Source organism: Sprattus sprattus, assembly GCF_963457725.1.
Source record: "Sprattus sprattus genome assembly, chromosome: 20".
NCBI classification, from domain to species: domain Eukaryota; kingdom Metazoa; phylum Chordata; class Actinopteri; order Clupeiformes; family Clupeidae; genus Sprattus; species Sprattus sprattus.
Genome location: NC_137918.1, coordinates 3227501 through 3241908, shown reverse-complemented (window position 1 = coordinate 3241908; position 14408 = coordinate 3227501). Strand labels below are relative to the sequence as shown.

General features: G+C 45.4%; 1 protein-coding gene and 1 pseudogene across 2 annotated transcripts in view; one reads left to right on the top strand and one right to left on the bottom strand.

The window, feature by feature from the left end:
• Positions 1-1290: 1290 nt before the first annotated feature.
• LOC308381812 (natterin-4-like) lies at positions 1291-3897 on the top strand (annotated as a pseudogene). Its single transcript has 3 exons — positions 1291-1399; positions 1499-2294; positions 3648-3897. The product of its transcript is annotated as a natterin-4-like (transcript).
• A 6102-nt stretch (positions 3898-9999) lies between these two features.
• Positions 10000-14408, bottom strand: part of dync1li1 (dynein, cytoplasmic 1, light intermediate chain 1) — an 11098-nt gene continuing 6689 nt past the window's right edge. Inside the window, exons 7-13 of the mRNA XM_080858802.1 lie at positions 13944-14079; positions 12923-13034; positions 12285-12344; positions 12048-12092; positions 11706-11796; positions 11024-11152; positions 10000-10591 (exon numbers count right to left, since the gene is read on the bottom strand). Coding sequence (XP_080714928.1) covers positions 10479-10591; positions 11024-11152; positions 11706-11796; positions 12048-12092; positions 12285-12344; positions 12923-13034; positions 13944-14079 — 686 coding nt within the window. The 3' untranslated portion in view covers positions 10000-10478. The remainder of the gene's footprint in view (positions 10592-11023; positions 11153-11705; positions 11797-12047; positions 12093-12284; positions 12345-12922; positions 13035-13943; positions 14080-14408) is intronic.

The window sequence follows — 14408 nt, the reverse complement described above, 5'->3', positions numbered from 1 at the left end:
TATCAACGTTTTCAGACTCGGTGGAAATGCGCTTGGTTAAGACGTGCTTTTATGAGGCGGAGAATTAGCCTGCAAATCAGAGATGTGCGCTCGCCGGGCAGTTTAGTAAATACCACGCAGTTCATCATTAGGCGCACTCCTCCCATTAAATAGCGCTACACGCCTACGTTACCACCCACGTTTCCGAACCATCCCACCTGTTTGCAGGTACACACCCTCAAAGCGTTAATATGCGCTGCGCCAGCTTAGTAAATACCGTTTTTCGTTACGACCGCTATTTTACGCCAGAAAATGGGCGCAATCCTGTTAGTAAATCAGGCCCTTAGAGTTTTAACCAGATCAGAAAGCTGTATATTTTTCCTACTTTTAAACTATAAATCTGACACAACAATATAACTGTATCAAATGTGTGTAATACAAACAGGCTAACATGTAATTATGCTTAAAAGATCCCAACCAAGGAGAATAAAATGAAAGAGCAGTTACTGTGTGAGTGTGTGTGTTTCTGTGTGTGTGTATGTGTGTGTGTAACAGTAGTAATAATTGCCTAGTTGGGAACTCCTATTATTGCACAATAGCGCCTCATCAAATATGAACCCCCAGAGACTCCGAGAGACTCCCAGAAACCCAGAGACCAACAGAGTGAAAGTTTAGTGTGTGTGTGTGTGTGTGTGTGTGTGTGTGTGTGTGTGTGTGTGTGTGTGTGTGTGTGTGAACACAAACAATGATTTAATGATCCAAAGTCAGAGGGATATAGCGACACAGTGAGTTTGTGCTGGTTCAGACTGAAGCCTGAAGACTAGGGTAAGCATGCCAGCACACACAGCAACATCACATCACATCACACACACACACACACACACACACACACACACACACACACACACACACACACACACACACACACACACACACACACACACACAGCAACATCACATCACACCACCAGACTCAGATGACACTGCTCTAATCACAGTGGTGATTGTTCTTTGACTGTCTGTTTTGTATGTGTGTCGGTCTGTGTGTGTTTGTCGGCCTGTGTGTCGGTCTTTGTGTATGTGTGTGTGTGTGTGTGTGTGTGTGTTTGTCGGTCTGTGTGTATGTGTCGTCTGTGTGTGTATGTGTGTCGGTCTGTGTCTCTGTGTGTCGGTCTGCGTGTGTGTGTGTGTATGTGTGTCGGTTTGTGTCTATGTGTGTCGGTCTGCGTGTGTGTGTGTGCGTGTGTCGGTCTGTGTGTGTATTTGTGTCGGTCTGCGTGTGTGTCGGTCTGTGTGTGTTTTCCTCTTTCAGATGCGGTGCTCCGTGCTTCTCCTCTGTGTTGGGCTGTTGCTGGATTTCTCCACAGGTGTACCTGAGATCAGTGACCTTTGGCAGACGATACTCACAAAAGCAAAACATGGTGAGTACACGGAATGATCCAGAACCATAAAAGCACCAGACTGAATACACTACACACCATCTGACAAAAACAAACTGACCGTTGGTTCCCTTTCAACAGAGCTTGCGTCACTTAAGGGGAGCCTGGAGCGACTTTTTTCCCCAGTCCCCACTAGACCCACCTACGGAGACAACGTCCACCTCGGGTGGGTCAGATGGCCTGGCAGCTTGCCCAGGTGGGCAGTGAGCGTTCAATCGCCTTGGGAACCGCACAGACTACATTTGCTCGCCAGCGCACCGCACTGAGTTTGTGGTCGGCTACTACAACCCCACCCTGGCCCCCACTGCTTCACTCCCTCCGACAAGTTAGACTGGAGCATCGGAGACGAGTTTGACCTGCTGGTGAACGACCACAACCTGGAGCTGCTGAAGTGGGTCTTCGTTGAGTATTTTGGATATGGAGAAGCCCCACCCAATGCTGTGATCGTGAGCCACAGCTCAAAAGCTGACGGTTACATCTTCCGCGGTGAGGAGGGCGTGGTTTCTTACCTGCTTTTCCCGCCAAGGAAAACGACGAGGCGTGTCAGGCTGCGGCAAGGGGAAAATATAGGGGAAATCCTCACTGTGAATCCGGGCAAATACAGGGAGCGTCTCTCAGACGTCGAGTACGACATGCAGCAAATCCAGATCCTTTCAGCCAAGACTCTGAGGATCTCCAAAACAATCGTCACAAATGACGACTACTCTCCTCCGGACCACCAGGTGGCGCTGAAGGGGCAGACAGAACTTCATGGGACCTGGGAGACTATCGCCTCTAAACGCCTCGTCATCTCCACCTCCCTTACGGCCCAAATACCCGCCATCCGCTCAGGCATCACTCCAACCAACAGCACGCCCAGAGCATGGGCGCAGATAGCGTGTACGTCAGGGGGGTTCTGACGTACACACATTCGGATGACCCTCAATCCGTCCCCCTCACTTTTATTTGAAAAAAAGAATGCGTTCTGTCTTTGCATTAGGCTAAACTCACAGAAAACCAAAAGACTAGTTCTAATTTACTGCTTTGCAACAACTCTCATAAAACAGTCAGATCAAAGACGGACAATCATTTTGTTGAGCTGGGCAGGCTGCCTGCGTCGTCAGAGATTCTAATCTAAAAGTAACCGGTCTCTCTGGCGTTTACGTCTCGAGCCTGGTTTCCATTGTTACCCAGAGGCATCAGTGGGACAGCTCTTAATTCAGGATCCCACAACCAACCGACACATGCATGATGAAGCCATACAAACCCACTTTGCATTCTTTTGGTTGTCTGTTCAGAGTAATGTCGCCGTGGAAGAAAAAAAGAGAAGAGACGGTCATTGAGAATAGCGTGAAGAGAGGTGCCAATTTCCCAAGGGGGAAGGGGCACTCGACATTCATTATTTATTATCCATTTTTCGGCAATTGCAACTTTCTGGAGTTGTCGGGGGTCTTTCGGAAATGTGTACAGTAGGCCTATTTGATTGTACCAATGCCAAGCCTAATGGTGCGTGTAAGTTGTTACAGGTTGAATCATGAGAAAAAACGAACTTTAGAGCTAGACAAATGCCACTGCAGTGGCGCTAACGTGATCAATTTACTATGAACAGTAATTTTAATTACTAACACTTAGTCAGATATCGTGACTGATATTAGCTGAACTGGACGTGGTTAATCTAAAATAATTTAGACTGGCGCAATGTATTCAATTTAAGGTGAATCAGTGTTGGCGTTTAGTATAGCCACCTATTGAGCCTCCATTGAATTTTAATGAGTTGGCTTGTTATCTTGCCAGACACAGTAAATTATTTTGAGTCCAGAATCGATCTTTGTAGGCATTACTAACCATTTAGACAAAAATGACTACACAAAATTACATATATTTTATTATTTTGAAGCTTTTGAAGTCATGTAGAGTACTTATTTACAATTTGATATTTGTATATAGGCTTTGCTGTTCGTGTTTGTGTGTGTTTACAGCCTGCTCATTTGGTTTGCTTAAAGAATCTGTGTGCTTCAAGTCAATTCATGTTTAAATAAAACCGTTTTTGCATACGCCATGCAGCATGCTTGGTGGCTGATTAGAAGCAGTAGTACCAATACGCTTTATTTTCTTGCAATGATGGGCAATTACGTTTGATGGGTTATGTCATGGCTGAGTGTAATAGCGCCCCCTGGGGGGGGGGGGGGGGGGGTGCTGGGCTAGAATCGTCCCCCCCAGTTTCAAAAACCTATCTGCGCCCCTGGCCCAGAGGCATCGTGGGTAACTCTGTGAGTGAGGAGGTCAATCACACTCTGTCTGGGACTGTTTTCGTCCCTCCCCAGCTCTCGTGTGAGGTGTGGATGACTGGGACGCTGTACTCGGCAACCATCCCCTTCAACGCCTCCCTGCAGAAGACCTATGAGTGCGGAGCTGTGCACACAGCAACTGTGCCCGGTATCTACAGTGGCACTGAGGTTGTCGGCATTGAGCTGATGATCGACTCCTGTCAACCTATGTAATATGCCAGTCTGTTAGAGCTTTGTGTGTGTGTGTGTGTGTGGTTGTGTGTGTGTGTGCTTGTGTGTGTGTGTGCTTGTGAGTGTGTGTGTGTGTGTGTGTGTGTGTGTGTGTGTGTGTGTGTGTGTGTGTGTGTGTGTGTGTGTGTGTGTGTGTATCAGTGTGTGTATGGAGAATCAGGCTATGACTTTCATGAACACCACCAAATTCAGCTAATTTTGGAACAATGGGACTTGAAGAAGTAAGCTGGTTCTGTTATCCTTAATCCAAGGTTCGGTTGCAGAGAGTCAGGAAACTCGGGAAAGATGTATAGCTTATAATACTTTATTCCAACGCATCACACAATCAACTCGTAAGTCGCGGTAAACGATAGAATTCTTTCAATGACATTACGGAGGGTTGTGGCCCTTATAGTACATAATTAACATGCAAACAATAAAGGTGTGTCCATAAATGAAAGTAGGAAGTTACCTTATTTGGTCTTACCCAATTAAGTCTAAGTTAATTAAATGTCTGTCTGGGGTCCTGGCAACCATTGATCTCCTGCTGTCTTTCCTTCCTGACCCTGGACAATAGCTATTTGATGTCTCAGGGTCCAAATGGTTGGGGAACAGGCCTGATGCCCGTCTGTGAGGCCTTAGATGCATATTGACAGAATGGACCTTGCTGTGATTGCATATGACTAATGTATTTAAACTAAATCTAACAGACTGAATGTATAAATACATTCATCTCTATATCAATTATTGATGAAATTATTCTGGCCTTATTTGTGTTGTTTATATGCGCTTTGTGTGTGGGGGGGTGCGGGGGGGGCTTTTGTAATGTACTTGCCAGGATTCTGATGAAGGTCCGGAAATATGAGCACATAACACCAATAACACTGGCTCCCTGTCTCTTTCCGGATTGACCACAAAGTCCTAATACTCACCCATACATGCATAAATGGGCATGCAACTCCCTACCTGCAAGGATTAATTACTCCCCAAACCTCCCCCTTCACCCTAAGATCTTCAAACAGCTCGCCCCTCTGCGTCCCCAACACCAAGCTCCGCACCATGGGCGACTGGGCCTTTTGCCTGGCAGCGCCACGCTTATGGAACAGCCTCCCTGACCACCTTAGGGCAACGCAGACGCTGGACTCCTTTAAAGCTGGACCTAAAACATTTTTATTCAGGTAGGCATTTCTGGCCTTGTGATAAATCACTGTCACTAAGTTTTCTATTATACTTATGTTAACTAGTCTTATTTTATTTTATTGTATTATTATAATTAGTTTCTACTATGTTGGCCCTCTGAGATTCTTCTGAATGAAAAATAAAATAAATTCTCATTATTTTTATTATTACTTGCACTTGCTACAGTACTTCACTAAGCATTTTTGAATTTGGTTACTTCCAGGATTGTTCCTCAAAAAAAAAAAAAGTGAATTGCATAATAACTGCGTTGGGTTATTTTATATCTGACTAAGAGGTGAGAAATGGCTTTCGGGAAACCTTGCAGACATGTTCCTCAGTCACTCTGTGGGCGTTTGTGCCTTCCTGACCATAGATATACAGACCATAGATAGTCAGGCCGCTCCTTTCCTCTGACAGCAGTGCTGCTGGTAACCACTGGCCACTTCACTTTAGACATCGAACACTCACCCCTGACCTCATCACTGACAGTCACAAAGAAGTACTATTCTTTGGCTACCATCCTAAGATGGAGACTGAAGGAGTTTTAAATCTGAAATATCCGAGATCTGTCCAGGGCATACTGAAGATCACCCAGCTGGTAAGTACACTAAGTATTTAAAATGGGACGACAGTGGTACAGCAGGTAGAGAAGTCTTTTAGTAATCAGAAGGTTGCTAGTTCGATTCCTCACTGTCGGAGCGTCCTTGAGCAAGACACTGATTCCCTAATTGCTCCTGATGTGCAGTGTGCCATCAGTGTAGATGTAAAATGTATGTACATCCTTGTAAGTTGCTTTGGATAAAAGCGTCTGCTAAATGAGTAAATGTAAAATGTTTCTAATCTTTTCACACACAATCACCAATGTGTTACTGAAGCACTGTAGTGACCTCAGGCTTGAGTTCTGTCTTCTCTGTGCCTGGCTGCTTGATACTATTGATACTGTATGAAATTCGCCGTACAAAGTTTGATTGATTGAATGATTGAGTCTTTTGATTCACAATGAGTGTGTTACTGAAGCGCTGTAGTGCCCTCAGGCTTGACCTCTGACCTCTGACCTCTGTCTCTCCACTGTGCCGCGGGGCTGCAGGTGTTACTCCTGGCGGCGTTCCTACTCATCCACACCTCTTGGTTCACCGTGCAGCATGTCTATAACTTCTTCCAGGCCATCACCCTCGGAGTCTTCATCGCGTTCTTCCTCTTCCTCATCATCACTGCCCTTGGGCTGCCAAAAAGAGTTCCCTGCATCAACTGGAGTCTGACGGTACAATACAAATAGATAATAGTAGTAGCAGTAGAAGTAGTATGATGAAGTGTTGGGTTTAATGTGGCCTAGTAGTTGGGTTTAATGTGGCCTAGTAGTAGTAGTCCTGTCTCTCAACACCATGTGTCTAACTTTCAAATAAGTGTCATTAGTATAGCTAAGAGAATGGGAATCAAACATAGTGGCTCTGACGAGTCCAAACAATCCCAGCCAACCAACACATTGCTTCAGGAGCACAGAAGGGAGGGGTGTAATATCATGTTCATATGAAAAGGGTGGTCTTGATTATGGCTTTTCTCCAGTTTAAGACATATAACTTGACTTTGTTTCTTTTCGACGGTCTCATGAACAGTTTCATGAACAGAATATAGCACTTTCATAAATTAAATTATATCGTGTTTGTGTTTGTGTTTGTGTGTGTGTGTGTGTGTGTGTGTGTGTGTGTGTGTGTGTGTGTGTCAGGAGTTTGGTTTAGATACAGTCGCACTACTGTGTGTCTTTCCCATATCTTTTGCCGCCGCGGTGAGAAGTCATGACGTGCCCGTGCTTGTGGCCGCTTCAGTAAGTTACACACACACACACACCCAGACTCTCCAGGGAACCGCTCTTCCTCTTTTGCAGTGTGTTGTAAATTGAGGTGGAGTTGGAGTTGGAGTAAGCAAAAGCTGTACTCTTTGGAAACATACGTACATACCTTACTAACACATTTTCAAACATACCTTCTGTAAAAAGACAGCGGTAACTCCTTGCATTTAGCAAATGCTTCTATCGAGAGTGCCATACAGCAGCATTCAGGGTTACATTTGCATCAGTGTGTTCTCCGAGTGTGGAACCCATGAGAGTGTGTTCTCGGAACCCCTGACAGTGTTGTTATCACCTGTAGATCATTTTCAAGCAGTGTCAAGGTGTGGATTAACTCCACCACAACACCTTCCCAGTCTTCTGAGCTGTTCTCTTCTCTCTCCTCTATCTATCTCATCACACAGATACTGGGTCTGGTTGTGTCTTTCCTGATCGCAGCAAGCGTGGCGGTATCCTTCCAGCCTGTTCACTCCAAGCTGTCCCCCCACATCAATGGTAAGCCTGTCATACAGTCAACACATCTGATCAACACCCCAATGGAAATATTTCCACTTTCATTTAAGCTTGTGATTAACAGTAACTTTCAGTAAACAATTATTAACAAACTATTAAAATGACACACAATACCCCATCTCATCTGGCTGAAACTGAACCTGAATAAATGTACTAATCCTGTTAATGGTGTACATAGGCAAGAGAGAGGTTTTTATGAGGGAATGCACACACAAACAAACACACACACACACACAACACACACACAGGTTTTTATGAGGGAATGCACACACAAACAAACACACACACACACACAACACACACACACAGGTTTTTATGAGGGAATTCACACACAAACAAACACACACACACACACACACACAGGTCTTTATGAGGGAATGCAGTTTCTAAAAATAAATACTGTTGTCCTCCGATGTGCCGCGTGTGTGTGACACAACCTCCTCTCTCTCACACGCATGTACACACAACAAGTGATTCCTCTATCTTCCCTCTGTTTAGCTGAGGTGTGATGAGGTCGGCCGCTTCTCCACCTTCCCCTTTCTGTGAAGAGTGGTTTCATCATGTTTCAGGGAACAGGAAGTTCACTCACAACTTCCTGCTGATGCTGTGGATCAAGTCATCCAATCAGATTGGCTCATTAACACACACCGGCAGAGCGTCAGCTACTAAATGATGCTATCCATCATGTCATCAACTCAGAATGACAAGTTTGCTGATGGAAATCTGCAGCTGTTAACCAGTTTATGATGTTGAAACGATGATGATTAGGAAAGATGTGTCATGGCTTAAACATGACGTGCAGCAGTTAATGACATTAACAGCTGGCTTGATGTTTAAAATAAACCCAATTATTTGTTCATTTGCTGACTGACTCATCCTAGAAAAATAGAATATAAAGCAATAGTCACCATCCTATTCCATCATGTAAAAGAACTTATTGTTTATAAATAATGACCATCTTATTCGATCATGTAGTAGAACTTATTGTTCATAAATAATTACCATCTTATTCCATCATGTAGTAGAACTTATTGTTCATAAATAATTATAATCCTATTCCATCATGTAACATAACTTATTGTTCTTAAATAATTAAGGTATATTCATGAATACAACTGTTATTTAAAAGATGATTTGATGAAGTCTATGATCTTGTTGCTATTGGAAATGTTTCAGTGTACATATAGAGGAACAAGAGACGAAATGCTTTTCTTCCAATAAATACACCTTTAATTGAATGACAACAAACCTGATCCATACAAACATCACTACAGAGTGAGAAATTACAGGACCGTGTTTTCAGTTTTATTTTTTTTGTTCTTTTAGTTTTTTCAAGTTTGACAATGATGATGACTGTACATTCTCCTGGAGTGACACATGACTGCACCCCTCTCCACCTCACCACTTCTGCAACTAATGTCTAGCATTTACTGTAACATTATCTGTACATGTCTACTCTTCCCCTCACACACACACACACTCACTCACACTTACTCACAAATGCAGACACACTCACACATATACACTCACGCAGGCGCGCACACGCTCACACGCGCACACGCTCACACGCGCACACACACACTTTCATATACACATACACACGCACACCTGCCCCCCCCTTACACATGTTATTACAGTGACAAGAGTCGATTCTGTCTGGGTGACTGTGTGAAGAACAGCAGGCTAGCAGACTTGATTCTACACTACAGCTCGCCCAGATCTGCAGATACTGGGCACCAGATCTTAACATGATCTTGACTGGGCACTCGATCTTAACAGATGGCCACTAGATCTTAACAGTTCACCCTGACAACCGCGTGGTGTGTGTGTGTTAGTTAGAGGCTCTCTGAGGACCACCTAGAACCGGTTTCAACACTGAGTTCCTTTCACCTAACATGACCTTTGACTTTCAACCCTTGACCTCTGCAACAGGGGAGAATCACAGACAGGGGCAGGTTGGGCGTTTTCACGGCTCCCTGTGATGACCTCTTCACGTGCACAACCGTCCGGGGGCTCAACGAGAAAATAGGAATATTTATTTATTTTTAATTATTTTTTTAAACGCGAACGCCTCCATCAGATTCATTTCCTCCCCTGTGCTATGCAGCCTCCTGCCACATCTGACCTTCAACCTTTGACCTGTCCCCAGAGACACAGCTTCAGAAAACTGACTACAACACATAAATTAGAAAAAGCAAGAAGTTCGAGCTGAAACAATTTCTGTCTGAACTCATCACCAGTGGCATTCATGTGAAAAAAAAAATGAGAAAGAACCCAAATGATTGTATATGGGAGTGACACAACGTGTGTGTGTGTGTGTGTGTGTGTGTGTGTGTGTGAGCAGTTCTACATTATCAACTGTGACACACATACACACTCTCCCTCTCTCTCTCGTACACCCCCCCCCCCCCCCCCACACACACACACACACACACTGCAGGGGTCTCACAATGACCCCCTCCTCCCTGTGGATTCTGAGGCCAAATTCCCTTTTTTTTATGTTCTTGGGTGGGACCGCACGGGGATCAGACCACCCCTCCCCCCCATCCTTGGCCCCCCTGTACGCTTCAGGAAGCAGAGAAGATGAGATGAGTAACTAACTCTGGAGATCTACACTCTACACATGAGAAGGACTATCTACTCCTCTGCTGCTCCAGCACCTAAGCATACCCCTCCCCTCTCAAGTCAATTACCGGTACACATAGAGAAACTAACAGGCCACAAAGAAAGTGTGTGTGTATGTGTGTGTGTGTGTGTGGATAGAGTATGTGTGTGGATGTGTGTGGATGTGTGTGTTTGTAGTGTGGTGTGTGTGTGTGTGTCCGGTGTGTGTCCGGTGTGTGTGTGTGTGTGTGTGTGTGTGTATAGTGTGTGTGGTAGAGAGAGGCCCTTCTTACAGCATGCAGCTGTTGGTTGTCTGAAAGCACAAGCGCAGGTGTGTAAGGGGGAGGGGCTTGGATGGGGGCGGGACAATGGGAGGGACAGGACCGGGTGAGTGGAGAGCAGAGAAGCAGGAGGCGGAGCATGATATGTGTATCCCACCCCCTTCTCATGATTGGTCGTTTTCTGCAGGGGGCGTGTCGGAGTTGGCGGAGTCCAGTTCTGATTTGCTGGAGATCCGATCTAGTTCAGCCTGTACATCTGTCAGTCCCAGTTTAGAACCTACAGAACCAAAACACAGCCACATCAGAACCGTTAGTGAACTCCAGAATCAGCACACGCACATTAGACCCTACATATGTCTGTGTCTGTGTGTCTTTGTGTCGGTCTGTGTGTCTTTGTGGCGGTATGCATGTATTCGTACACATGTGAGTGTAAGTGAGAGAGTGTGAAAGAGTGTGATTGAGTGTGAGAGAGTGTGAAAGAGTGTGAGTGAGTGAGAGTGTGAGTGAGTGAGTGAGTGAGTGAGTGAGTGAGTGAGTGAGTGAGTGAGTGAGTGAGTGAGTGAGTGAGTGAGTGAGTGAGTGAGAGTATGAGTGAGTGAGAGTATGAGTGAGTGAGAGTATGAGTTAGTGAGTGAGTGAGTGAGTGAGTGAGTGAGTGAGTGAGTGAGAGAGAGTGTGTGTAAGAGAGTGAGTAAGAACGAGTTCATACCTGACTTCCTGACTGTGCCAGGTGTGCTGCTGCCTGTGGCTGGTTGCCCACCTGGTCCAGGTGCCCCCGCCTTCTTAGTGAGCAGACTGTTAAAGAAGTTAGCCAGCACCCCCTCACTGGTCTGGCCCCCTAAAACACACACACACAATGTCAGCACATTGTATTCATCTAAAATACACACGCACGCGCACGCACACGCACACGCACACGCACACGCACACGCACACGCACGAGGAGTGGAGACTGGCGTCAGGAGCCAATCGGGAGAGAGGACAGAAAGCCAGAGTTAATTTTACACAATAAAGAAATCTGATCTGATCTGATCCCAGGCAGAAAGGATGGCTGACACCGTGAGGAGTACAGGCAGGAGGCAAGAAGAGGAGAGAACGGGATGAAAGAAGAAAGAGAGAGCGAGTGAGAGAGAAAGAGTGAGAGAGAGAAAGACGGAAAAGAGGAAGAATAATTGAGTGCATGATGAGAGAGAGAGAAAAAGAATGAATGAAAGAAAGACTGGGAGGGAAGGCAGAGAAGAGTGTGGGAGAGAGAAAGACAAAGAAAGAGAGAGAGAAAGGAAAAGGATAGAAAGAGGAAGGGAGAGAGAGAAGAAAAGAGGGAAGGCCTGTAATCCTCAGGGGGTCGGTCTCATACACACCTTTCATGTTGGGATCGATCTTCTTGGTACCTGATTGCATGGGCATGACGTTAGCCACGTTAGCCGCCGCAGAACGGTTGCTGGTCCGCGGTGAGCCAGAGGGGGCTCTGTTGGTGGGGTCCTAAAAACACACACACACAAAAACAACACTATCAGAATTCCCCCCGGTACTGAGATATCTCATTACTTATAGAGAGAGAGGGCGAGGGAGAAAGGGAGAGACAAGAGAGAGACAAGAGAGAAAGAGACAGAAAGAGAGAGCGACAGAGAGAGAGGGAGAGGGGAGAGAGACAGAGAGAGAGGGAGAGGGGCAGAGAGAGGGAGAGAGAGAAAGCAAGAGAGAGAGAGCAAGAGAGAGGGGCGGAGACTCACCACTGGTCTGCCAGCTGTGACAGGTGGTTGCTTTGCCATCAGGGACTGAAAAAATAAACACCAGTGTTGTTACTTTCACACTTTCTCACACACACACACACACACACACACACACACACACACACACACACACACACACACACACACACACACACACACACACACACACACACACACACACACACACACACACACACACACACACACACACACACACACACACACACACACACACACCTGTAGTTTCACCAGAAACACCTGGTCGTCTTCAGCCAAAACCTCCTTCTCGTGGACAAACTGACGAAACAAAAGATGACAAGAGAAATCATGGTTTCAACACCGTCACGTCACAAAATCACCCCTTCGGACGTAGACCACTGACTGTCTTTTTGTGAGCAAGACATCAGTCATCATCCCTTTTTCTTTCTGTGAGAGGTTAACATTATAGTGTCTGCCATCAGAGCTACAGAGTGCCTACCCCTCCCCCCCCCCACCTTCCTCCCCTATCGGAGAGGCATCAGAGCTTTAGAGAGCTCCCCCCCCCCTTTTCTTTATCCAAGAGGCATTACAGTTTTTTATTACACGGCTCTTCTTAATGCTGTAGAATGCTCCATTCACTTGAATGGGGCTTCCCAACGTTCTGCGGTCAATTATTTTCCGATAATTGACCGTTGCTATGCATTAATGACCGCTGTCAAGGAAAGTGGCCTTTTTGCCTCTGATTCACGTCTTTCGTAGCACTCGGCAAGTAGTCCGGTAACTTCCGCTTCGAGTCGGGGTGCTGTTCGCCCTGTCGGGGCTTATTTTCCCGATAATGACCGGCGTTCAATACATTATCCCTTACATAGAGCTGCCCCCAACCAACCACCCATTACCTTTCTCACGGGTGGCTTCACGATGGCCTCCTCAAACACGTCGTCTACTTTCAGCGTCTGGAAGTTCTCGTGCAGGATGGAGATCTTCTTCTCGTTGTCCCACCCTGCTGGACTGGACACCATTAACAGGTATTAGCATGTTTTTTAAATTTTCATTTGTTTTTATTGTATTTTGTCTTTCAGTTTGATTTTTGATTTCAGTTCAGTTCTAGGAATGCAGAACGAAGTGACCAAAGTGTGAAAACACACACACTGTAGTAAACACACCGCGTGCTGAGGTGTCCACTAGCCTGAGATCCAATCACAGTGTGACCCATAGCACATATGAGGGGTTTGTCTGGCTTAGTTCTTTACAATGTCGTTACTTGCCGTGTGCTTTTAGATTGGACCTCATCAGACATGCAGATCACAAGGTACACATGGAGCCTGCGAGGGGCCACTGGTTATGATTTTAATGAGATATTTAATATTGTAAATCTAAATAAGGCCACTGATAATGGTTTTAATATTAGATATTTAATATTGTAAATCTAAATAAGGCCACTGATAATGGTTTTAATATGAGATATTTAATATTGTAAATCTAAATAAGAACACTGACAATGACAGCACTCCCAGAAGCATTAATCATTACTATTCAACCCATTCAGTGACGGATGAAATTCAACCTGACAGACTGCTGTGTGTGTCATCCATCTGCTGGTGGAGTCTGCCAGCTGTACCAGTCATGAGGACTGACTCACAGCCATAGCTGTTTGGACAGGCAGCATTCTCCCACAGCCAGGGATTTGACTTATTTCTTGTTTATTTCCTTATTTCTAAATTAAATTTAACTTGAATCTGTTAATACACATTTGTGTGACTGTTTGGACAGGCAGCAGTCTTCCACAGTCAGGAATATAACTTATCTGTATATACTCATATATTAGCATGGAATAGGATTGACAACAAGGCGGTCAAGAAAGGGGAAAACAGGAAATCAGCGCCTCTAAGAGACGAGGAGAGACACTGGGTGACTCACATGAAGACGGCGTCCCTCTCAACCACCTGGGCGGCCATGTTGAAGGGGAAGCCGTAGAGGCGGTGCACCAGGTACTTGTAGAGGACGTCCAGGTTCTTACTCTCCTTCATGGACGTGTAGAGGAGAGACGCCCCGTCTACAGGAGGGGTTAAAGGTCAAGGACAACACGGCCACGGACCAATGAGCAACACTAATAATGTCTCAGTAACACTGGGATTGTCGACTAGCAGTAATGCATTAGTTACGCTGGGATTGTTGTCTATCAGTAATGCATCAATGACACTGGGATTGTTTTCTAACAGTAATGCATTAGTAACAGTGGGATTGTTGTTTACCAGTAATGCATTAGTAGTGCTGGCCATTGTGTGCCAACAGTTATATATTAGTAATGCTGGCAGTTGCATGCTAATAGTAATAGATTAGTAATGCTGCATGCTAACATTACAGTTTTTCTCCATTGCTTTG